This window comes from Sceloporus undulatus, chromosome 3, assembly GCF_019175285.1.
Source record: "Sceloporus undulatus isolate JIND9_A2432 ecotype Alabama chromosome 3, SceUnd_v1.1, whole genome shotgun sequence".
Lineage (NCBI taxonomy): Eukaryota > Metazoa > Chordata > Lepidosauria > Squamata > Phrynosomatidae > Sceloporus > Sceloporus undulatus.
The window spans coordinates 96,161,227-96,186,980 of NC_056524.1; the positions used below are offsets into that span (position 1 = coordinate 96,161,227).

Below are 25,754 nucleotides of genomic sequence, written 5' to 3' on the forward strand. Positions count from 1 at the left end.
CTCATGTATAAATGGAGGGCAGGTTTGGAGGCCAAAATTATGGATTTTGATTTGACCTGTGGATAAATCAAGGTTAAAACGTAGGAGCATGTAGCAAAGGATCTATAGGATGAAGAAAAGGAAAACACTGCAAAAGAATATACAAAATTCCAGCAGGCATAACTCCTGGTGATCACACTAAAGGCTGGATACATTAGAGAGCAGAGCAGAGTGCTTCCAGGACATCTTACATTCTTGCCTTTCACCTGGGTGTGATTCCTTTTTCATAAAAGTTAAAGTATGGTACTTACATTGACCCAGAGATTTTTGCAGTCAATTTTTTGACTAAAATTTCTAGACTTATACATAAATATATACAGTAACACTCCTAGAATAGTTCTCTCACATACAGCCCTAGTTTTGAAACTGCTCCAGGAGTCCAACTACCTCAATCCTACCTGGGCCTCTAGGTATATTAAGCATGTTTTATTTTTTTAATGAGTCTACGGTTTTTGCATGGGCACTACTTTTACAAATTTCAGACATGACACAATAACTGTGTTCTTCATGAAGGAGTATTGGAGGTTTTTTTCCCCCCTGCTTCCAGGCTATCAAAACACATATTGTTGAATACCTGTTTCCACTTCCTTTACATTGTCTTTCACCCATATTTCTTCTTCTTTTTGGATAAAACTCTGAATGTGTGTTGTTTTACTGTACCTCCTGCTGGGGTGCACTGTAAAAGTGATATCTAGCGAAGACCTGCAACAGGTCAAGGTCTGTATTCATGTCATGTGGCCCTGGGTAAATAAATCTGACTTAGAGAGACTGGAGAGAAAACACACAACCTTTATCCTGAGTGGTTTTGAGGAGGTAAACGGTACATTGTCACCAGACAGGAAGAAACGGCTGATGAATGGCTGTACTCTCTTGACCTACATCTTGGAGGTACTGAAATGAACAGTGCGGTTAAACTATGCCAAGACAGTGCTTGAGAACAAAATGAAACATTTCTCCTGTTCGAAAAATTCACTGCCTGAACCTGATTGCTAGGTCACTATCAACAAAACCAGAGACACAATAAAAGCAATATTTATACCCCGCTTGGACAACTTTGTTTCACCAAGTCATTTCACTTATTCTTCATCATGCTTAGTTGGGGTTCAGCTCCCTTGAGTAAAATGGGACTGATTTCTTCTTAGACATCCACAGGACTACAGTATTACTCTCTGATTATCCCCATCCTTAGCATATACATCTTTTAAACTTTGGGATCTGCTTCTGAATACAGAATACTCAGGCTGATGGTGGTAAAAGACATTTTATCTTAAAAAGAAAAAATAAAGGTGTTTTCCCTTAGTAATTCAGGTTTATTCATGGGATTGAATAGAACCGCACACTGGACTTAATATTTTATCAAACAGGCTTCAAACAGTGCCCTATCTTTGCTGTACATCACAAATAAAGTGAGCCTTTGGGAAATGCTTTGCTTACTTTGTAAATGTGCATTTTTCTAACATATCTGGAGAAATGGAGAAATTAGTACTGACAGATGCCTGGTCATGTCTGGACATGTTTCCTGCTAAAGGCTGGTGAAAAAGTAGAGGGTGGGGTTTCATTTGTCGTCACATATGTCCAGACACAGAATCAGAGTGTTGACATTTTCCTTTTTTAAATACAACTCCCAATATCCGAGGATTCTGGGAGTTATGACGCAAAAACATAACTTGACCAAGGTCACTAATGAGCACATAATGAAGGGACACAATCCCTCAGCACACACATCATTATAGCACACAAGATGATTATAGCACGCTAGATGATTCTACAATATCATCATTCTGTCAGCTCCAGGGTGATCCCAGATATTTTTTGGGTTTCCAGAGCTACCAGTCAAAAGGCATTGTAGAAACATTCCATGTTTCTTTCCTTAATCTGTTTTTCCTCCCTTACAAGAACCACTGCTCCTGAAAATCCAGCTGGGTTACCAACTGATGATGATGTTTTGATTGCCCCATTGCAATTTCATAAATGGAGAAGGATGGTAACAAAATAAAAACTTTGGGCCTGAATGGACAAGCCAAAATAAAGCTGCTTCGGGTCACTTTGGAGGTATGCTGTTTAAATGACACACATATCTTAAGAGGCCAGAAGCTGCGCCAAAACTGTGCTCTAGCCCTTAGGATTGGAGCGTGGCTTTGGCGCAGCTTTTTGCCTCTTAGAATGCATGCATCATTTAAACAGCATACCTCCAAAGTGACCCGAAGCAGGTTTATTTTGGCCTGTCTGTTCAGGCCCTTTAGTCTGTAACTGCTTCCTTTTGAGGAGCTCAGCCAGCAACACTGCAGATTTTCACACAGTGCTTACTGTGGGTTAAATTCCTGTTAATAGGAAATGGCTGCTCTGTGAACGATTCAAGGATGGTAGAGGTGAGGGGACACTTCAGTCACGTTTCAGAAGCATGACCAGCTTTCACACCCTTGCACTTCAGGGATGTTTTACCAGCACCTTACTGGTGCTTAACCCACGGTAAACACCAATGTGAAAATCTTCACTGTCTCTCCCTAAGCAATCTGACAGAGGAGATTATCAGACATGGGGGGGGGGGGGGGGGAGAAAAAGCCATAATCCTGGCTAAATCACATGATTGTGCAGCAGATTTTCAGACAACATTGCGCTCATCCAGGACTTATCCCGGGATGCTCCAGCAACAAACCATTCATGAGGAAATCTTATGAATGACTTCTCAATAGTGCAAATGAAGCGTGATTACAAGAGTGTGAAAGGTAAACACACTTCATTCACACTATTGAGGTAGCAACAAGGGATACTCAGAATGTACTGTGGTGGAGGCAATCCATTCACTTTTCCGGGATCAGTTTGCAGTGGATTTCAGTCTTCTTTTGAGCTATGGGGAACAATTTTGTTTACACTGGATTAAAACAATGTGGTGAAGTAATACATTTTATTGTGTTGTCTTTTATTCTGTGCGAGACAGAAACATGATTTCAAGACATGCACTGTAGTGCTGAAATGGCTCATGTGCAAAATGATCAATTCCAATGTACCAACTATTCATTCCTGGATGAGTGAGAAATGCGATCGTGATATTATATCATAATGTCGCAATAATAGTGCGATTACATGACTGTGCAAAAATACTGAGTTACTGCTGCATTAGCTTTCATACTGTGATTATTGCTGAATTAGCCCTTGTGTGATAATCTCCAAAAAGATTCCAGAGTTTAGGAATAATTTCACTAAAATCTATTTTGTCACCTATATTCACTCATTTTTTCAACAGCAAACTTAAAATGCATTGTTTTGATTATTAAAATGGAAAGCACTGTTATTTTAACATTTTTCTATGGAGTTTATCGCACAGGCCCCTTGAACGGGCCTTGTGCGTTACACAAGGGGCCGGGATGGGGCCAGAACGAGTGGGGAACACATTTTACCACACACAAAAATCCCCATTCCGTTCCGTTCCCTTCCGTTCTGCTCCCCATCTGTCCCACAGGAGGCAATTTTGAGAACTGTTCAGTTCGTAACCATTCTCAAAAATTGCCTCCTGTGGGATGGATGGGGAATGGAAGGGAACGGAATGGAATGGGGACTTTTGTGTGCAGTAAAATGCACCCCCCCCCACTTGTTCCACACTCATTCCCAGCCCCTTTCATTCCATTCCCAATCCATTCTGGTGCGATAAACTCCTATGTGTTGTGGAGGCGTTCATTCTGACATTTCAAAGTTTAATGATTTAATAAGCTATTAATATGTTAACTAATTAATTAAATAATTCATGCTTCAGGGGGACTGCTAACTAAATTCTCTGATTGTAATTTAACACTGATGTGTTGGTGCTGACGTTGATCTTTACAACAGCTGTTTGAATCTCGTTAAATTAGAGAACAACATACAAATTGTTATATACCACTATGATCTTTGGAATAGCGGTATATAAATAAAACAAATTATAATTAAATTAAATGGAAGTAGGGGGAGACAGCACAACACAGAACTCACACAGCTTAGGAGAGTATGTGGACTTTCAGCAACATGGATTCAAAAACATGAGGAGGAAATCTTTTGCATGTCTGATGCAACACACGCTCACACATAGGATGTGAGTCATGTCACAGCAGAGCCAAACCAGATGTTTAGCTGCTTGTGGTGAAGGACAGATTGCTACCTCCTCTCTACTCCATATACAGAAGCTCACTAGATTTGCAGTAGAGTCTCACTTCAACAAGGGCTTGTTCCTATGATGTTATCTGGACATGTCCTTTCTCCACCCTCAAGCAGTAGGGCAACCATCTCTACTGGTTGACAGTAGGAATTCAGATTGCACTGCACACATGCCAAAATAAACTTTTATACTATAAGGCAGTGGTGGCCTACACCAATCTCAGCCCAACAGTCCGCAGCTTGGGGGTACTCCTGGATTCGTCGCTTCAACTGTCTTCTCAGATTTATGCGACAGCCAGGAGTGCCTGGCTGATATGCCAGTTGCGCCCCTACCTGGAGCAGCGGGACCTAGAAACGGCTGTACATGCTCTAGTAACCTCTTGTCTTGATTTCTGCAATGCGCTCTACATGGGGCAACCTTTGTGCGATGTGCAGAAGCTCCAATTGATACAAAATATGGCAGCCAGACTGGTTGCTGGAAAATCCAAGTTTGACCATATGACACCTATTTTAAAGTCACTACATTGGCTGCCTATTAGCTTCTGGGCACAGTACATGGTGTTGGTTATCACCTATAAAGCCCTACATGGCCTGTGTCCAGTCTACTTGAAGGAACGCCTCCTCCCATACAATCCTTCCCGTACACTCCAATCCTCCGGGAAAAACTTCTTACAATCTAGAAAGACCAGACTGACGATGACCTCCTGGAGGTCCTTCTCTGTCACTGCTCCAAAAAACTTGGAATAACCTGCCAGAAGAGATTCGCCAATTATCCTCACTCGAGGCTTTTAAAAAGGCGACGAAAACTTTTCTCTTCCGGCAGTCCTTCTCCGACTGATTATGTCCAGAACCATTTGAATCCTCCTGTTTTTATTTTTTTCTTATTTGGAGTTTGTTTTTTTAATTTTGATGTATTGTTATGTACTTTTAAACCATCTTTTACTGTTTAATTTATAGCTGGGAGGGAGGGTTGGGTCGGGGTCTTGTGGGGCTTGTTGTTTTTATTGTTGTATATTGCATTAACTTTGCTGTGACCTGCCTCGATCCTCAAAGCAGAAGAGGCGGGATATAAATAAATATTTATTATTATTATTATTATTATTATTATTATTATTAACAGGGCATAGCTGGTTGCCTTGAACCCTGAAAGCTATTCAGATCTGTTCAAAGTGCCTTACTGGATATTTACCTGAAACAGCACCAGCCTTAATAGCTCTGAATGCCCTCACGTCAATGGCACTGAGTACTAGGAGAAAGCTAATCTCATACATTTGCCATAGGCAAAGTGAACACTTGTTCCAAACCAGGAGTCTTACCCTCTTGGGACTGCACTATATGCAGCATGTTCAGGGTGGATTGTTACATATCTGCTGAGAAAGCTGCCAAACTCTTCATAAAGGCACAGCGTTCATTTCATCACTTATATGTGAGCTGTGGTCATGCTTTCCTCAGAGCCTTCCTCTCCATGGAAGATTTCTCAGCACTATATCAGTGCTTCATCAGCTCCCTAACAATGCTGTCAAAAACATCTACTTTCCTGTGGCTCTCTCTAAGCTGTTGTTGAGTTTTCTTTCCCCCATAAAAGCAATTACATCTTTTGTCTTTTCCTGGCTCAATAAGACATCTCTCTCTCTTTTCCCCAGCTCAGAACGGACACCTGCTATTCATCAAGCTTGGGTACAAAATAAAAGTTAAAGACAAACTGAAGGCAAGAGAAGACATGTGGGTCTGAATTATGAATATATGCATACGTACACATTCAAACCTTCACATATAACTGAAATACAAAAAAGAAAGAAAGAAAGAAAGAAAGAAAGAAAGAAAGAAAGAAGGCTTTGACTCTTCTTGATGGGAACAATCAGATGATTCACTTGTGACCCAACCCAGGCAGTCCACCTCCTGACATGCCCCTCAGCCCTCTCATCTTTGGGATGAATACCATGTGCTAGGATTGACATCAGTGTACAGTTATATACAGGATAGGTGGTACAGTTATATACAGGATCACAAGACTACAAGAGCAAGCCTGAAAAAGAACAGTTTTAAGACTGGATAACTGAATTAGACTGGCCTCTAGTGGTCAGTTAACACATAAATGGTTAACATTTAGAAGGCAATACTAGATCTCATATTCATAGCAAGAGCATTTATGTTTCTATACAGCTTTATAGTGAACTAAGCCAGGGACGTAGCTAGGATTTTAGGAAAGGGGGGGAGGGGTCCAGACTAATTGCCACCATTATAATGGGGCTTGAGTGCGGCGACGCAGCAGCACACACCATTCATTTTTCTAATGGAAGAGGGGGGTCCGGACTGCAAGAACTCCCCCCCCCTTGGCTACGTCCCTGACTAAGCAGTCTCTAAGCAGTTTATAACATATATGGCAATTGCCACTAACAAGCTGGGTACTCATTTTACTGCCTTATGAAAGGATGGAAGACTGAGTTGACCTTGTAGCCCCTGAGGATTGAATTTACAACGTTGTGGCTGCAGTACAGGCATTTAACCACATTGCCACCAGGGCATTCATAGGGTTACCATAAGCTGAAGTCAATTTAATGCCAACTAAAAATAACCACCTATACAGGTCTGATCAAAAGTCAATACAGTGCTCCCTCGGGTTACGAAATTAATTCGTTCCGCCGCGGCGTTCGTAACCCGATGCATTTCTCAAGCCGAAAAGGGCGTTCCGTTAGCGCTGGCAAGCCGCGCGTTTGAATTTCGCGCCGAAAAAAATTTCGTAACCCGAAAAAACCTTCGTATCCCGGAACAGTTTTTTCCAATCTAACTTTTTTGTATCCCGGAAATTTCGTAACGCGATCAATTCGTATCCCGGGGTACCACTGTACTTTAAAGTTCAGTGGGCCTTACAATACAAAGGGGTTTGGATTGCAGACTTAAGGTTTGACTGGATATACATATTATACTGCTGCATGTGTTCATATTTATAGCACAGTCCTATACAGGTTTATTTGGAAGCAAATCCAAATGTGTTCAGTAGAACATATCCTCATATTAACATATTATGTGTGCACAGGATTACCATTTTGTAACATAAATATGTGAAGTGATTTAATAATTCCAGCTATTAAAATGTGAGAAGAACAATTTGGTCCTTCTTCCTCCTTTTCTTCACCTTGTATCTCAGATATATTGGGAAATAGCTATGTCAAATGATTTTGATATATAATAAATAAATAAAACTTTTATTTGTATCCCGCTTTTTGTAATAACAATCAAAGAGGCGAACAACATATAATATCACACAAGATGGAAAAAATGCAACAAGAGACTAAAAGTTCTGCCCACTGAGAAGCAGAAAGGTGCAATAGCATGGTAGCTCACTTGCACCGCTCTCTGTCATTTAAAATTATTTTCACAGGAGATCTGACCACTGGATTATCTCACAAATCCTCTAATGATGATGACGATTTATTTTTTCCCACCTCTCCTCAAGACTCAAAGTGGGGTACATCTGCGTTCACTGTCTTCTGCTGGCTTTAAAAAACTTTAAAAAAAAAATCTTCAAATGCAGCCAAGCATGTGTGAATTTAATTGGGGAGCAGGAGCTATAGAAGATACTTAACCTTCCTGTCTTCTGTATATAATCAAAGATGCATGCACACATGCACACACAGAGTTCATTTCATTCCAGAAGCAGGAGAAGAAATACAGGAGTATCTTTTGTCTTCTTGATGGAAATGTATCTGAAGCATTTCTGGTTTTAATCAGAAAAATGATCGAAGGTGAAAGGGTTGTGCAAAGATTGACATACAACCGCTGTCACTCCACTCAGATTCCTATCCCAGTCCATCATCATCCTTTTAGTTTTTAAAACATCTATGGAAGATTGATTTGTACATCTCGTGGTGTCCTATCTAGTTTGGCCGTAAGTCTGCAGCTGCAATGAAAAGGGGCAAGTTTCCATGTTAGGGAGTCTTAGAAAAGAAGTAACTGTAAGGTTGTACATATTATGTTTTGATATACCTCTTTGCTATAGCTTTGTTGCAAATGGCATATATATTTCTCAGGAAAGGTACTGTAGAGCTGGAAAAGATACAGAAATTAACAACCAAAATTATTAATGGAGAACTCTATTTCCTTACAAAAAATTCAGAAGTTTATAAGAATTTTTTAAAAGGTTTTCTTTTAAAATAATGTTGGGGTGTACCCACACTGCAGAATTGAAGCAGTTTGACCCCACTTTAACTGCCCTGACTGTAACCTGAAAAAATCTGGGATTTGGAGTTTTGTGAGGAATTCAGCCTGGTCTGTTAGAGACCTTTGGTGTTTCACCAAACTACAGATCCCAGGATTCTGTAGGATAAAGTCATAGCAGTTAAAGTGGTGTCAAATTGCTTTAATTCTGCAGTGTGGACACACCCATGGTTGATAAAAGGGAAACAGCATCATTATGAAGGGTGTGGAAAAATATTTTTATCTATTTATTTCATTTTTATGCCACCATTCCCCCATAATGGGACCCAAGGCTGTTCACAAGATAAAAAGATTTTTAAAAGTTTATAATTAAAAAAATTAAAACCAATTAAAATTATCTAGTTAAAACAGTATAAAACAGTATAAAATTAACATTAAATCATACAAAAGTTTAAAACATGATTAAAGCCCACATCCCACATAGGGTACTGTGTCATGATTGTATTAAAAAGCCTGTCTGAATAAAAACGTTTTTGCTTGCTGGCAAAAGGCAAACAGGGAGGGGACCAGCCTAGCCTCCCATGGAAGGGAGTTTCAGAGAGTGGGAGCAGCCACTGAGAAGGCTCTTTCTTGTGTCCTCACCAAATGAGCCTGTGTTGGGGGTGAGACCAAGAGAAAGCCCTCTCCTGAAGATCTTACGGCTCTGGCTGGTTCATATGAGGAGATACAGTCTCTCTAAAAGTCTGGACCAAAGCATTGTAGGGCCTTATAGGTCATGACCAGCACTTTGAATTGTGCCCAGATATGAATTGGTAGCCAGTGAAGCTGTTCCAACAAGAAAGCTATATGCTTCCTATAACTGGCCCTGGTCAGCATTCTAGCTGTGGTGTTTTGAACTTGAGAAAGTTTCTGAGCAGTTTCCAAAAGCAGCTCCACATAGAGTGTGCTACAGTAGTCCAAACGGGATGTAATCAAGGCATGTGTCACCATAGCTAGAGCTGATGTTTCAAGGAACAGGTGCAGCTAGTGCACAAATTTTAGCTGTGTAAATGCACTCCTGGATATTGCTGCAACCTGGGCATCCAGTCTCAGAGTTGAGTCCAGGAGCACACCAAAGCTAAGTATCAGAGAATTCAGGGGAGTGTAACTCCATTCAGCACAGGCAAAATCCCTACTCCCTGATCTGCCTTATGACTGACCAGAAGCACCTCTGTCTTCTCTGGATTAAGTTTCAACTTGTTAGCCCTTATCCAGTGCATTACTGAGAACAGACATTGGTTCTGTACAGAGACAGCTTCCTTAGAATCAGATGAAAAGGAGAGATAGAGTTGGGTGTTGACTGCATACTAGTGACACTGCACCCCAGATTACCTGTCCGAGAGGTTTCATGTAGAAGTTAAAAATAACATGTTAAATAACATGGGGGACAGAATAGAACCCAAGGAGTCAAACAGGGTCCCCCAACATAACCTTCTGAGTTCACCTCTCCAGGAAAGACTGGAAAAACTGCACAACAGTACCTCCAAGTCCAATCCCAGAGAGGTGCCCCAGAAGGATACCATGGTTGATGTTACTGAAAGCCACCGAAAGGTCCAGCAGGACTAACAGGGACACACTCTACCTGTCCAGTTCCCTGTGTAGGTCATCCACCAAGTGATCTAGAGGACCATAGTCAGGTCTGAAGCCAGAATGAAATGGATGGGCTCCCAACTTTGAAAAGCAACCTCCGAAGTGCTCCTGGGATTCAGGATGCAGCCAGGTTGCAATCACCTGGCAGAATCAGTGGTGAATTACGTGCAATAATTCCCAGTAGCAACCCACAACCTGACTGTATCCCGTTGGGGAGCAGTAGGGTTTTTTGTCAGTGCAATAAGGTCCCTAGATAATCCATTTCCTTCAAAAACTCCTGGATTTACATTGTTCAAGTACATTGTTTACACTCTCTTAATGATGAAAATTTTCTTAATGATGAAAATGTAATAGACATAAGAAACATTTATTCCTTGAACACATTATTATAGCGGTCATCCCACATGGGCAAATATGATCATTCTGCATACATTTCTCAATAGTCTACAGAGTTTCCTTTACAAGCCACTTGTCTAAAAACAAGCATGAAGGGGAATTTCTACTGTTAGTGATAACTGAATTATCTCAAGTCAGAGATAAGAGCAGGAATTCCATTGTGCACTTTTTGCCCTCCTAACTAGGAGAGTATGGGCAGGCTAAGCTTGTACACTTAGCAAATGCCCATGGCTAGTTATAATTGGAAATAAGACGTTAGTGTAAATGAGCTTTGGCTTGATTCAACTGTAGGGCTCTTCTGTAATTTCTTACCTTCTAAAGCCCTGTGCCTACATATCAATCCCTAGGAACAGGACTATTTCCAACTATTTCCAATGTGATATTTGACACCAACAGAGATGAGTTAGTATGTAATGAATGCAACCATGTATTTTTCAAGAATGGTTTCATCAGCAAGATCCAATTTTAGAATGATTGTTTCTCAAAATTATGTAAATCAGGTATTTAACTGTAATTTGCCATAATTTATAAGATTACTATAATGTAACTCGTAAGAATGCTACACATTACAATAGAGTGGGCCCTAAGAGCCTAACTATAATTTTGGATAGCTTTTCTTTTAGTCCATTGAAGATTTTGTACTTGTAGAAGAATGGGGTGCATCTACTGTCAGAGGGCATCAAAGTTATTTCAAACTATTTTTCTGCAAGAAATACAATCTGGGTGAATAAAAACTCTGGTCCTACTAGTGATGTATCTGCTAGGAACAGCTTTGGCAAAGAGCACAGATCTGTAGAGACAAAAATACTTGAACAATACACCAAATGTGTACAGACCAATCTCTGCTTCTCTAACCCATACTGTAAGAAATACATTACATATTTGTTAAAGTCAACATTTCAAAACTAAACCTTGGAAGTTGTGATCTTTGACCTCCCTATCCAGCCTAGCCAACAACTTTCCTGATAACTGCTGGTGTCATTGTTCTCCATCTCAATCAACTTACATTATTTTTGTGTTTTCAGAAAATTTGTTCTTGAGTTATAATGATTACCTGTCACAATCTCTGGGCGCTCTGTTAGCTTATTAGACATTGTTTAGCCTATTCACAGGGATATTTGAACTTTTCCACAGATACTCTAGCAGGGAGAAAATTGTTCAATGAAAACATGTTTGGGATTTCTTTTTTGTTTTCTAACATTATAACAGCAACATGACTTTCCCCCTTACACGTTGCTTTTGTTCATGATTGTTGTGATTTTGCTTTCTGTATATGTTCTGTGTATAAATTAAACAAGTAGGGTGATAAAATGAAACCTTTCCTGGTACCTTCGCCAATCAGGATCCATAATTTTTCTCCATATTCTGTCCTTACAGTGCCATCTCATCCAAAGTATAGATTACATATTAGGACAATCAGGACAATGTTGTGACACTCCCATTTCCTTTGGAGCAATCCATATTTTCTCAGGATCTATGCTGTCAAAAGACTTTATTAATATCTCTAAAGCATTGGCTGATTTTCTTCTGAACATCTTTGGTGTGTCCCATTAGTCAACATGTCTGCAATATAATCCGATTTGGGGATGTTATTGCACAGCTTTGTGCCCAGATTGGAGGCATCCCATACATGAACGGGACTTCTCACATACTTTGCAATAAACGGAAAAGTACTGGTTTTTTTGCTAGGTATGGGAGGAGCCACAATTGGGTATGGGCTGCCACTGATCCAGGCACAGAGCTGTGCAATAACTCAGCCTTTACCCAGATCAGGAAAACACAGCTGGTGCAATAATCTCCTTTGTTGTAAAACGTTGAGCATCACTTTGCTTGCATTATGGATTAGTGCTCTGATGGTTACTACAATCCCTTTTGACCCCTTTCTTGAGGACAGGAATGTATATTGAATGTCTTTAGTTTGTGGGTCATTGTTTTGTTTGTGATATTTGTTGGTAGATTTTTGTTTGGGTGGATGCTGTCTCTACAGCATGAAATAACTCTATTGGTATTTCCTTTGTTATTGGTGATTTATTTCTCCCAAGTACTTTAGCAGAAGATTTCACTCCACTTTCTAAAATTCTAAGTTTTTCCTAAAAAGGTTCTTCTTTGAAGGTATCTTTCTTCTGTTCATCTCTTCTGTATATTGCTTCCATCAACTTTTTAAAATTTTTGTTCTGGTCATATAATGTATCCCCCTATTGAGCAAACAGTATCCCAACTCTTGGTTTAAACTCTCCCTTGATTTCTCTGAGCTTTTTTTTTTTTTTTGGAAGAGTCTCTTATTCTTTCTTTTTCTTGTCTTCAGCTGCATTTAGGATTCTGGGTGAATTTCTGTCACATTTTATTTATGGTTAACCATTTGAAGAGTTTCATCAATCATCCATCCACTGAAGCATTTCATTCCTTTTGGCTACAGATACAGTCTTTTGGAACTCTTCCCCCCCAAACATTTCTGGTTTCAGTTCACAATTCTTACATAGTCCTTACATTCTTCAGGAATGTTCTTGATTACATTTTGGCACTACGGTATGATTGATTTAATGTTTTTCTTTAACTTTAATCTAATTTTCTTTATATCAGCAGTTCTATGCCTGTACCACAATCTCTTGAGTAAATAGCACTCATTCAATCTTGTTCATACTATTTAGTCAGAGTAGACATTATAACCCCTGACTGCTTTTGCTACATCATGCCTCATTACTATTGCCACCCATGACACATTATTTGGTGGCATTAGTTATTATATTATTATATATTATTATATATTCAAGAGGATCACATGTATAGTTTAGCTGGATTCATGCAAATCTTAGCTTTAGGTCTGTGTTTTTACACTGTGTGCGGAGGCACACTGATGTATGTGATCTACGATGTTCAGTCTGTGGTCAGAAATGTGATATGTGATTCGGCACATTTGGTTTTAGATGAAGCCCTTGTAAGAATTATCTGAACCCATTAGTAACACTACCATTGTACTGTAGTGGTGTGGCAAAGTATTAGATATCTACATTTTGGGGATACAGTCTATGGGGAGGATTGTAATACATTATTTGGTCATCTATGGGATCCTGAAATTTGAGGCTACACACTGTTGGGAGGGATGTGATACATTATTTCATGGCCATTTCATGTGGATCCTCTGTAAAAATCTGCTGGATCTGCACAGATATGTTCTTCGGACCCATAGTTTTGCATAGGATATAGGGTACAGGATGTGTGATATTTATGGTTTAATCTATGGGCAGAAATGTGATGGATGATTTGGCTATGGTTTCAAATGAACTCACTGTTCCAAGCAGCTAAATGTCCCACAAAATCTACAATTCCCAGGATTCCATAGCCTTGAGCCATGGTAGTTAAAGCGGCATCAGGGTAGATTATTTCTTCAGTGAGGATGTAGCCCTTGTCAGGTGTGTATTGTCAAGGCTGCATCTGCAGCACAGAAACAACCCAGTTTGAGGCTGTTCTAACTGCCATGACTCAAGGCTATGGAATCCTGGAAACTGTAGGTTTGGTGAGACATTTAGCCTTCCATGTCAAGGAGCTGGTAATGGTAGTTAGTTGTTGCTCTGGTGCCACAACCGATTACAGATCCCTGAACTCCATAGCACTGAGCCATGGCAGAATGAGCGGATAATTTCCGTAGTGCAGATGCAGCCCTAGACAGGTGTTTATGTGCCTTCAAGGCTGCATCCTTGAAGTGCAGAAATAACTCTGATGCTGCTTCAACTGCCATGGCTCTTTGCTATGGAATCCTGGGAATTGTAGGTTTGGTGACACATTTAGCCTTCTTTGTCAAGGAGCTGGTAAGGGTAGTTTTATTGATGCCGTGGTGCCACAACCAGAAATGGCTACAGGCTATGGAATCCTGGGAACTGTAGTTTTGTGAGCCCCTGAATCCCAAAACTGTGGTTTTGTGAAGCTATTGGAATCCTGGGAACTGTGGTTTTGTGAGGCTATGGAATCCTGGGAACTTGTGTTTAGCCTTCCCTGCCAGGGAGCTGGTAATGGTATTTGCTGTTGCTCTGGTGCCACAACCAATCCCCCTGAATCCCATAGCACTGAAACAGATGGCAGATAAAGTGTTGCCAGAGTGGATTATTTCTGCAGCCATGAAGCAAGGAGGGAGTTTCCCTCTTGCATCCCCGCCCAGCCAGGCAGCTGAGGAGGAGGAGGAGGAGGAGGAGCAGCCATGGACCTTTGGGTGCCGCCTCTTTCCGGACCTGGTCCCCTGGTCCGCCCTCATAAGGCTTCCCTCCGTTGCTCTTGCTCTGGGCTCTCTCTCTCTCTCTCTCTCTCGGAGGCAGCCATGGTGCTCAGCCCTGTCCTTGGGAAGCTGGTTCACAAGAGAGTGGTGCTGGCCAGCGCCTCGCCCCGCAGGCAGGAGATCCTGACCAACGTGGTGAGTCTGCAGAGGGCAGTCCCAGCCCCACCTGCTGGGCAGAAAGGCTGACATGGAGGACAGGAGCCCTCCTTTTGCAGGACCTGCCCTCCCACCATTTGGACTAAGGGCCAAAACAGACTGCAGAAATAGTAACCCACTCTGAGACCTGCTTTAACAGCCCTGGCTCAAATGCTAGGGCATTCTGGGAACTGTAGTTTTAAGGGACATTTAGCCTTCCCTGACAGGGGCCACAAAAAACTACAGTTCCCAGGGTACCTTAGCAATGAAAGTGGTCTCAAGGTGAATTATTTCTGGAGTCTGTTTTGGCCCTAAGAAACGTGAATTTGCATATCTGTGAGCTTTTATTTGGTCATGGCCTCCATTTCCCCCCCCCCCCCTTGAAAGTCCTACATTTTGAGGTGCCTGGACCTCCCTTGTGGTTAGGACATTTGGCCACCCTGTCTGTGGTTGTGGTTGTGTTTATTTAGGTCATTTCTGACATATGGCATCCCTAAGGCAAACCTATCACAGGGTTTTCCTGGCAGTCTTTGCTCAGAGGGGGTTTGCCATTGCCTTCCCCTGAGGCTGAGAGACTGTGACCCTGGGGCTGGGTTCTGTGCCCCCCCCCAACTACTGCACTCTGGCTGGGAATCTAGGGTTGGCCCCCTTTAACATGAAATAGATTGGTTGCACAGTCCGCAAGAGAATCAAAACCTTGTATAATGGAGTTGTGGCAACTGCTGTATTTCTCTGCTTGAAAGTCTGCACCTCTTGAATTTTCTGCCTCTTGAAATTCAAGAGACACCGGCTGCATCTGCAGTGCAGAATTAAAGCGGTTTGACACTACTAACTGCCCATGGCTCCATCCTGCACAGGGTGACCAAATGGCCTCACTGCAGAGGAGGACAAGGCACCACAAAATATGGGACATTCCAGAAAAATGGAGGACATTACTAAATAAAAGCTAAAGGCACTCACATAATTGTAAATCCATGCTTCCAAAATGGAGGACATTTTGGAATTGTTCCTGGACAGAAGGCTGAAATGCTGGATATGTCCTGGAAAAGGAGGATGTCTGGTCACCCTGATCCTACACAATTCTGGGATTTGTAGTTTTGCAAGGCACCAGCACTCTTGGGCAGAGAAGGCTACAGACTTTGTGAAACTACAGACCCCAGGATTCCATAGGATGGGGCTACAGCACTTAAAGCAAACCTCCTCTGAACAAATCTTAACAGGACAACTCCACAATAGGGTAAATTGGAATGAAGGCACACAACAACAACAACGTTGCATCCACAGTAGATGGGGATTGGTAAACTTGGGGCTTTGTGGCTCCTTGGGGTTGTTAATCTCAGATGTCTCTCTTTCAGAGACTTGTTGAACAGAAAGTTTGAAGCTGGAAATAATTGGTAAACATTTATTTTGTGTCAGGCAGGGCTTAATCCCAGAACCTCTTTTCAATCCTGGAGTAGGTATGAGTAATGAAATGCCAGGGATGTGTTGTTAGGTGTTGCACATCTCACACTTGCAGCCCCTAAATTGCAAATCTGTGTTTCAAACTAGTCTCTTTGCTCCAGGAGACAAAAACTGCATGCAGAAACATTATTTAGAAAAATGCTAGAACAACAAGAGCATAACAATTTAAATGTCACAAAGAAGCAGGTAAGCTTTTGTGTTCATCAAAGCTCTTATGGATGAAGGGAAGTGGCTGGGTGTCACAGGAAAGGACAGTCTGCAGTCTGTCCTTGTAGTTGTGGCAATCCTAAGGCCAACCCATCATGGAGTGCTCTTGGCAAGTTTTGTTCAAAATCTCAGTCCTCTGGGGATGGTTTGGGAACGGAAGGGAAGGGAACGGAATGAGTGGGGGGCTTCTGTGTGCAGTAAAATGCGTCCCCTACTCATTCTGTTCCCTTCCTGTCCCCTTTTGGATTGTTCTTTGATTGTGCCAGGTGCCTGTGTGATAATATGACTAGCAATGCCCATGGTCAAGCAGAGATTTGAACCCTGGTCTCCAGAGTTGTAATCCAACACTCAACTGGTTACCACACCAGGCTACAATACTGCCTCTCTGCAGTCTATAATAGTGTTATACAAACTTACATTAGTGGTAGAATTCAAAGATATAGTCATATTAGTCTGTAGAATCAGTATGCAGAGAGATCTTGTAGCACCTTTGAGACTAACTGAAAGATAGAAGTTGGCAGCACGAGCTTTTGTAGACTAAAGAGCTGTTTAAACACATCTTAAGAGGCCAGAAACTGTGCCAAAGCTGCGTTCCAGTCCTTAGGAATGGAGTCTAGCTTTGGCGTGGCTTCTGGCCTCTTAGAATGCATGCATCATTTAAACAGCATCCCTCCAAAGTGACCCGAATCAGCTTTATTTTGGCCTGTCTGTACGGGTTCTTTAGTCTACGAAAGCTCATGCTGCCAACTTCTTTCTTTAGTCTCAAGGGTGCTACACGATCTCTCTACATACTAAACTTATATTAAGTTATAGTGGCAGAGGGCAGCCCTTTTTTGTGGCTCTTGTTTTTGCAAGAAAAAGGGTAAGGGGTGCATGTGAATTGCCACCAGGAGCAGAAATACTATTTTTAAATAGGTTGCATTACCAAATGTGAAAAAAAAATATCATTTTTAGAAACTGTCCATTTAGATTTTTTTTCCTTTTGGATGGGATGCAATTTTGGCAGTCCATGTAGCTCCCAAATGGTTTTAGGGGCAGGAAATTGGTCCGCCCCTGCATTAGACAGTGTGGATGCAAAAAGATCTCAGGTTGGATGAGAAAGGTGGTGCCAGAGTGTTTCTCCTGATTTTGTGGAGGAAGGTAATGTCAAACATGGAGGGACAATGAACTCAAAGCGGAGAATCCAGAATGTAGTGGGAAGAAAAATGGTTTTCAGAGAAAGATTTGACTCGCATCATGTCTCTTGGGGTCTGATAAACAGATTAACATTGAGAGTGCCAAGGCAAAAATGCAGGGCTGTTCTCACTTTGAAAAATATAGTCAACTGTTTTTCAGTCTCTCACATAAATTTGAATTCATGATTCTCTTTTAAGATACAGATTCCCAGTGGAAAATATGCCACAGTCCTTATATTAGCACTCATAAACTATATACTTCTGCCTTTTGTTTAATGTCCAGTCAGATTGAGGGGATCCAATGCATTGGAAATCTTTCTTGCATCTTGATTTTTTTTAAAAAACAACAAAACTTGGTTCCAGAAATGTTATTACCTTCCCATTGCCTTTGGATGTCTTGAAGTAGTTTGAGAACCCATAATGTACTAAGCTCTTTTTACTTTTCTAGGACAAAATTCTTTTTTTTTGAAAACTGATTTGGCACCAAAGCTTTAACTCATCATTGCTTTCCAAATGTTCCTGGAATTTTATCTGTGCAAACGAGAATATTCTGTACTTTGTTAAGTACAAAGTGTATTCTCTTCCATTTATAATTATACCCTGCCTGTAGTGAAGTTTTAAATTCTTATTGTAAAGTTTTTGACATGTTTTTATCTTGTGAGCTGCCTTAGGTCCCTTTCCAGGAGAAAGGTAGCATAAAAATGAAATAAATAAATAGATCAAACTGGTAAAACACCAGTTGAATAAGACAACTGAGCTTGGAAAAATGCTCCACTGTAATCAATGGTATTTGCTATGAAATATATGCTTGATTTCTTAATAGTGGATAAAATCTTTAACTAATGTCAGAGGAGTACTGCCCTCTAATGCTCTTTTAATTCTTCATGATATATAATCCTAGACATTTAAAAAATAGATTTGAGTATTCCTGCATGGCAGAGGGTCGGATTGGATGACCCTTGTGGTCTCTTCCAACCCCATAACTGTATGTACAGTGGGCCCTTAGTATCCACTGGGGTTTGGTTCCAGGGCCCCCGTGGATTCCAAAATCTGTGAATGCTCAAATATCATTAAATAAAATGGTGCAGTAAAATAGTGTCCCTCATATAAAATGGCAAAATCAAGGTTTGCTTCTTAGGATATATATTTTTAGAAAACATTTTCAAGCCGTGGATGCTTGAATCTGTGGATGAAAAGTCCATGGATAGGGAGGGTAGACTGTGTATATGTATGTACTGTTACAGGGTTAGAGAATAAATAAGAAATCAGCGTATCCTGTCCAATGCAATGCAGTGCAAAGCCCGACATAACTTATTCTACTCAGTCCCAGATACGTATGTGTTGCAATGGTGTGAGAAGCTTCTGTAGCACAATCTGACACAGGGAAGGGCAAAGTACAGCTCTGTGGGCAGAGGATTTGGGTAGCCCTTGGGTCCTCCTGACACCACCTTTTTCTCTGGTGGGTGAATTGGTATTCCTGGATGACTTCCGAAGCAGTAGTTCACCTTTTAAACAAGTTCCAGGGACACTCAACACTGTTTAACATTAAAAACAATACAAAAAAGCAAACATTTGCAGAAACTAAGTGGACGTCTGGTAACTTCCCATTTTGTTTTCTCTATCCCTTTCTTTCTTTTGGCAAAAGGATCCCAGGATAGAAAATGGGCCCTATGACCAACCACAATTGCTGACTGATCTATATGGATTTGTGTTTAGTTTCAGTCTCTCATATTTGTAATATAAAGTTGGTCTATTGCTAGCATAATCTTACTTTTCCAAATACTACAGGTTAAGTCAGGTCAGTGAGCACCTGTTGCCTGATAGGAATTCAATATCTAGAAATGAAGTTGACCTGAAGAGTTGTAAACCTGCCATAAACATTTTTGTTATCTATGAAGCAAAATATTGTGTGATTAACAAACCTGTTCTGGGGTTATTTGGTGTGGGATATATCTGTCAGGAAGAAATGGCAAGTACTTGCTTTGTCTTTTTCTACAGAGACAAAACCTTCTGGAAAAATGCCACCAAGTTTTATTTATTGAAGTTTATGTCTATGTGTGAGATCTGTAGTCCTTAATAAAGACAGCATTCAGCTGTAGACTTTTAAGAAGCCTGCCACTTTTAGAGTGGGATGTCTTTATATGTTCAACAAATAACATCTTTGAAGTGTTCTTTTCATTACAGAGTTGAGGAAAACGTGTTTTTTGGACAAACCTGTCCAGAACAACCCCAGCCACTATAGCCACTGAACACATGGAATTTAGTACACAAATTTAGATAGCCAGTATGGTGTAGTGGTATGAGTATGACTAGGATTTCAGGAAATCAGGTTTTGAATCTCTGCTTAGCCCTGGAAGCCTGTTGGGTGATTTTGGGCAAGTTGCACTCTTGCAGCCTCCGACAAAGGCAGTGGAAATCCTCCTCCCCTCAATAAAATTTGAAAATAAAGTCATGTGATAGGGTCACTGTATTATAAGATCACCAATATGTCTATCTGGCATAATGGTTTGACAATTGGACTACGAATCTGGAGATCAGGGTTTGAATCACAACTTGAACAAGTAAACCCACTAAGTGACCTTGGGCAAGTCACATTCTCTCAGCCTGAGATGATGGCAATGGCAAACCCTCTCTGAAGAAACTTTCCAAGAAAACCCCATGATAGGTTCACCTTAGGGTCATCATAAGTCCAAAATGACTCGAAGGCACTCAACATCATATCTATCTATCTATCTATCTATCTATCTATCTATCTATCTATCTCTCTCTCTCTCTCTCTCTCTCTCTTTCCCAAGTTGTGATTCATGTCATTATTGACATGAATCATATTGACATGTGCATGGGGCTTTTTCTGGCACACATCTTAGTCCAACTAGTCCACTAAGTGGATGAGCAGTCTTTCTGTGTTTGTACTGAGCAAACAGCGAAACATATGTGGGACCTGCAACAATATGTCAGAGTGTGGAGGAGCCCAGTTCAGAATACCAGCCAGCCTTGCTCTCTGCCAGAATACTCTGTCCCTTCCTCTGTCACAGAAGTAAGTGGCCACTGAGCATGCTCGTGCTTCATTTTTCTTTATTTCTACAAACCTGACACTTCTCTGAGCTTGATGTGTCAATGGGACTATGCTGGCTACATAGGATTCACATTGTAAGTATAGATTTGCCATAGGATGGTGGATTTTGAGTTTATGAAGAACTTTGAGTTTATTTAGTGCAGTGGGCCCTTGTTATCTGCTGAGGTTTGGTTCCAGAACCCCCAGTGGGTACCAAAATTAACGTATGCTGAAGTCCCATTAAATATAATGGTGTAGTAAAATGATGTCCCTTATATAAAATGGCAAAATCAAGGATTGTCACTTGGAATTCATATTTTTTGGAATATTTTCAAGCTGTGGATCCTTGAATCAATGGATACGGAGGGCCGAATGCAGTTGCTGCACTAGGAGCTTAAGCAGACACCATCCATTTTAGAACATCCCTTATATATATGTGTCTGTTAGGCTGGATTTTATTGAAAGGTTAGTTTGTTTCATTGTCTTCAACAGGGTCTTCGATTCGAAGTTGTTCCTTCTTGGTTCAAAGAGACACTGGAGAAGTCATGTTTTGCAGCTCCTTATGAATATGCTGTGGAAACTGCAAAACAAAAGGCACTTGAAGTGGCAAAAAGGATGCATTTGGTAAGCCATTTTCATCCCTTGCCTAATTTGATGATTCTAAACTAATGTCCATGGTATTTTGCATGTACTCTGAAGGCTGCTCTTATACTATGCTTTTTTCCTACATCAGAGTTGTGGCATTCTCAGGCTATTGGGGCTAATTAGTGAAGCAGGGAAACTTATCAAAGTATGTTAATATATTTTTCAGAAACATCTTCGAACACCAGATGTTGTTATAGGAGCAGACACTATTGTGGTGAGTTTTGGTATATACTAGCAATTGATAATTGGATTTTCTTTACAGTACTCATACAGTTTGACACTACTTTAACTGTCATGGCTCCATTCTGTGGAATCCTGGGACTTGTAGTTTGGTAAGGTATTCATCCTGGTCTGTCAGAGACCTCTTTGCCTCACACAAACTACTTATCCCAGGATTCTGTAGGACAGAGGTCCAATCCACACTGCAGAAATAATCCAGTCTGAGACAGCTTTAACTGCCTGGCCTGGTGCTAGGGAATCCTGGAAACTGTAGTTTATTGTCGCCCCAAAACTCTCTGACAGAGAAGGCTAAATGTCTCAGAAAATGACAGTTTCCAGAATTCCCTAGCACTGAGACAGGGCAATTAAAGCAGTCTCAAACTTGGTTATTTCTGCAGTGTGGATCGGACTAGAGGTGTGGTGTCAAACTGATCTATTTCTGCATTGTGGATACACCTTTAATTACAGAGAAGTTTATATGGGGAAAGGTCATTGCTCAGTGGTAGAGCATATGGTTTTCATGCCAGAGGTCCAGATAGGCCTGGGAGAGATTATGTGAAACCCTGGAGATTGGCTTCCAATTTGTATCAGTAGTGCTACAACTTGCTGGACCAGTAGTAGTCTGATTCAATAAAAGGCAGCTCCACACACTCCCGTATCACCTTGATTAGCAACACATCTCCAGGACAAAAGCAAACATTACCTTTGGGAACACAAGCTCCCAACTCATATTTGCCAAAATAACCAGACTACATTCACAAAGAGAAAGTGGCATTTTCAAAGAGAACTGAAATAGACAGGCCAAAAACACAAAATGACAGAACATCCCTAGTGGTCACCAGGTGAGACCACTCAGGCGGGTTCTGGTGAATAACAGGGCCAGAGCTTCTATATAGGCCTTTATTGGCCTATAGAAAACCTCCAATTCTTAAACAACTAGTCACTTACAACAGGATACATAATATGGATAGTAATACAGCAACAAGACCACAGCACAAACCCAGATGCTAATTCTGTCCCCACGTCTACTCTGGGAGCAATATTACAGAAGCCAATAACAGCAGTCACAACATCAGAGATGCATTTACTAGCTCTTCCTCCAATGTGATATATGTGAGCAATGCCCCTTTACACTGTTCACAAACAGGACGACTTCTATGCAAAAGCATAAATGCACACCAATTTGACAATAGAAATGCCAGTACCCAAAAACTACTTGCAGAATTTACAGGTTGCAGTCCTTAAACAGGGAAATTACAAAGGAAGACTAGAAAGAGAAATAGCTGGATGAAAATAATTCAAAAATTCCAATTCATTAGCAGAAGTATGAACAAAGACTGGCTTCATGGCAGAGTAGACTTCATGGCAGAGTACATCTGTTAATGCAAGAATCCTAATAAGAACAACAACAACAATACTGCACACACACACACATAAGGAATCTTATCAGAAAGAGTTTTGAACCCAGGGAAATGTTGACTTTTGGTAAGCAGATTTATTGCTTTCAAATATCAGTACTTACAGACCACTGCAAAGATCTGAAAGGCCTTTGAAAATTTAGAGCAAGAGAGATATTTTGCACCGTTCTGAATCCTATTACATTCTATCCCAGTCTCACAACTGTATAAATACACTTTATATCTGAGACCTTAATACTGCTCTCTACTGCATTTGAAGAAGTAGGTTTATATTCATGAAAGCTTGTGCTTAAATAAAAACTAGTTAGTCTTAAAGGTGCTTCCACATTTCCTCACACACACACATATACCCCTTCTGTCTTTTAATGCTGTAAGAGATTAACACAGCTACTCCTTTGAATACTGGAATCTTGTCAAAGAAAAAAATACATATAAACATGATATTAAAGAGTCAAAATTGGAGAAAGGTACAAAAATTACCATATGGGATAACTAAGCTGCGGTATGTTTATATACGGTATATTACTGCCTTATAGAACAGTATGTGTTTAGGATGAATAATCATTCCCTAGTTACATTTTCTGTGAAGGATTGACTCCTGACTGTTAGCCAGGGACTCTGCAGATGATTCATTTGTCTTTTGATGGTGGAGGAGCCTCAAATCCATATAATATAATGTAGGGCTGGTGTTCCACGTGGAAAGCCAATCTCTATCTGATGCAGTTCACCTGGTTCTCCCTCAGAAAGTGAGGATATTCACACATGCTTATGTGCTTTGAGTGTCCTTACACATTTTGTAATGTATGAAATTAGAAAAAAGGATGGGGTATATATCTTTTGTTCCATACCATATCTTCTTTACAATGCCAAGAAGATTGGACTAGGCCTGCACTCTGAACTGTGTCAGAGAGATACAATGGGCCCATTTACACTGTGCAATTCTAGTGCTATGATTCTACTTTAATTGCCACGGTTCAGTCATGATCCAGTCCTGGAAGTTTGGGTTTAGGGAGAGATGTTTAGAATTCTCAGCAAGGGAGCTGTAGTACCTCACCAAACTACAAACTACAGGATTCTGTAGGATATTACTATGCAGTTAAAGTAGACTCACAGTGCTATAATTGTGTAGTGTGAATAGGCGTCATGTCATATAATCCCATGGAGATAGTGTGCAGAACTCCTCTCTTTTACAAGTGTTGAGACTAAGTCCAGTTGATAGTCGCAACTAGAAAAAATAAACATTTAGGTAAATCCCACTGATTCAATGGGTCTACTTTGGTTAGGGGTAGCAACTGGGTTTAGTATGGAGTGGAATCACACTGCCCTCCAGATGCTCTTGGATTGCTTGGAGCTGTAGTTCAGCAACATTTGGAGCGTCACATTATTACATCAGTTTAGGCCTGCATTACTTTTGTTCATGTCTGAATGCAGTGAACAAAATTTTCAGGCAAAAATGTATATTTATAATTTGATATCAGTTTCACTGTAATGATATATATATATATAAGTATATTTATTTTCATTTCAGACAATAGAAGACCAGATTCTAGAGAAACCAGTTGACAAGCAAGATGCATATAAGATGCTTTCAAGGTTTGCACTTTAAAACTTCTCACACCACCATCATGGCTTATATCTGCAGGTCTAGCCATTGCAGAGTGGATTGACCCAGTGTGGATTTGCAAAACAAATGAGAAATTATTTATTTAGTTGTCTGTTGGACACGATATGTTATTAGTTTTATTATTAAGAAAATTGTCTATTACAGCCAGTTCCATAGGAAACTGCTATATTAAGGCAGACAATTGGACTAACCAGCCCATTAATGTCAACTCTGACTGGCAGTGGCTGTTAAGTCTTCAAGTACTGTTCATTTCCCAGCCGACTTGGGAGCTCCAAAGTATTTTCTGGTGGTCTCCCATCCAAATAATAACCAGTCTTTAACCTACTTATCTCTATAAATCAGGTAAGATTAGATGTGTTCAGCACAGTATGGTGGTTAAGTGATTTAAATTTTTTATTGTACTTACATCTAAAGTTGACAGTAGATATGCTATATGTTGCATAAGCTTCATGTAAAGTTTTTCTAAATTTGCTTTTTGTCAAATGTAATCTGTTTCTTTAATAAAAAGGCTGTATATTACTGGTTCTCAAACAGTAAAGCGGGAACTGGAGGAGGTGTGAGAGTTGCTCATGGGGTCGCGAGACTTGGAGGCCCTGATTCTTCCTCCTCCTCTTCCTAATCGTTTTTATGTGTAAAATTTACACATTTTGAATTAAATACTGAATTTACTTAAATAAAACTGTTGAATGATTTTATTTCCTTATAAAATATCAAAATATCAGTACATGAGTTGTAGAGAGATCTTGTAGCAGCTTTGAGACTAACTGAAAGAAATTGTCAGCATGAGCTTTAGTAGGCTAAACTCTACTTCTTCAGATACATGAGGAAATAGACTTTAGTCTACAAAAGCTCATGCTGACAATTTCTTTCAGTTAGTCTCAAAGGTGCTAAAATATCTCTTTACAACTGATTGAGCAGACTAAGGGGCTCTCTAGACCGCCCCGAAAAGGCGAGCTGGAGACGCCTAGTTTTCCTCCGTAGGGACACCACAGGAGCCAAACCGCGCGGCATCTCTCCACCCCATAAAGAACCTGAAAAAATGGGTTCTTTGTGGCGCACGCGGATGACACCATCAGTGTGCCATTGGCACATTGTGGCACGTCTGTGACTCAAGTGCAGTGCCCAGACATGTGGATGCTGTGCTGCACTTGCGTCATAGACATGCGCCCTGTGTGGGCAGGGCTGCGCAGTCATGGCG

At 40.6% G+C, this 25,754-nt stretch overlaps 1 protein-coding gene across 1 annotated transcript in view; it reads left to right on the plus strand.

The window, feature by feature from the left end:
• Positions 1–14,565: 14,565 nt before the first annotated feature.
• Positions 14,566–25,754, plus strand: part of ASMTL (acetylserotonin O-methyltransferase like) — a 30,636-nt gene continuing 19,447 nt past the window's right edge. The window contains exons 1-4 of the mRNA XM_042459401.1: positions 14,566–14,752; positions 21,143–21,274; positions 21,462–21,509; positions 24,461–24,525. Coding sequence (XP_042315335.1) covers positions 14,660–14,752; positions 21,143–21,274; positions 21,462–21,509; positions 24,461–24,525 — 338 coding nt within the window. The 5' untranslated portion in view covers positions 14,566–14,659. The remainder of the gene's footprint in view (positions 14,753–21,142; positions 21,275–21,461; positions 21,510–24,460; positions 24,526–25,754) is intronic.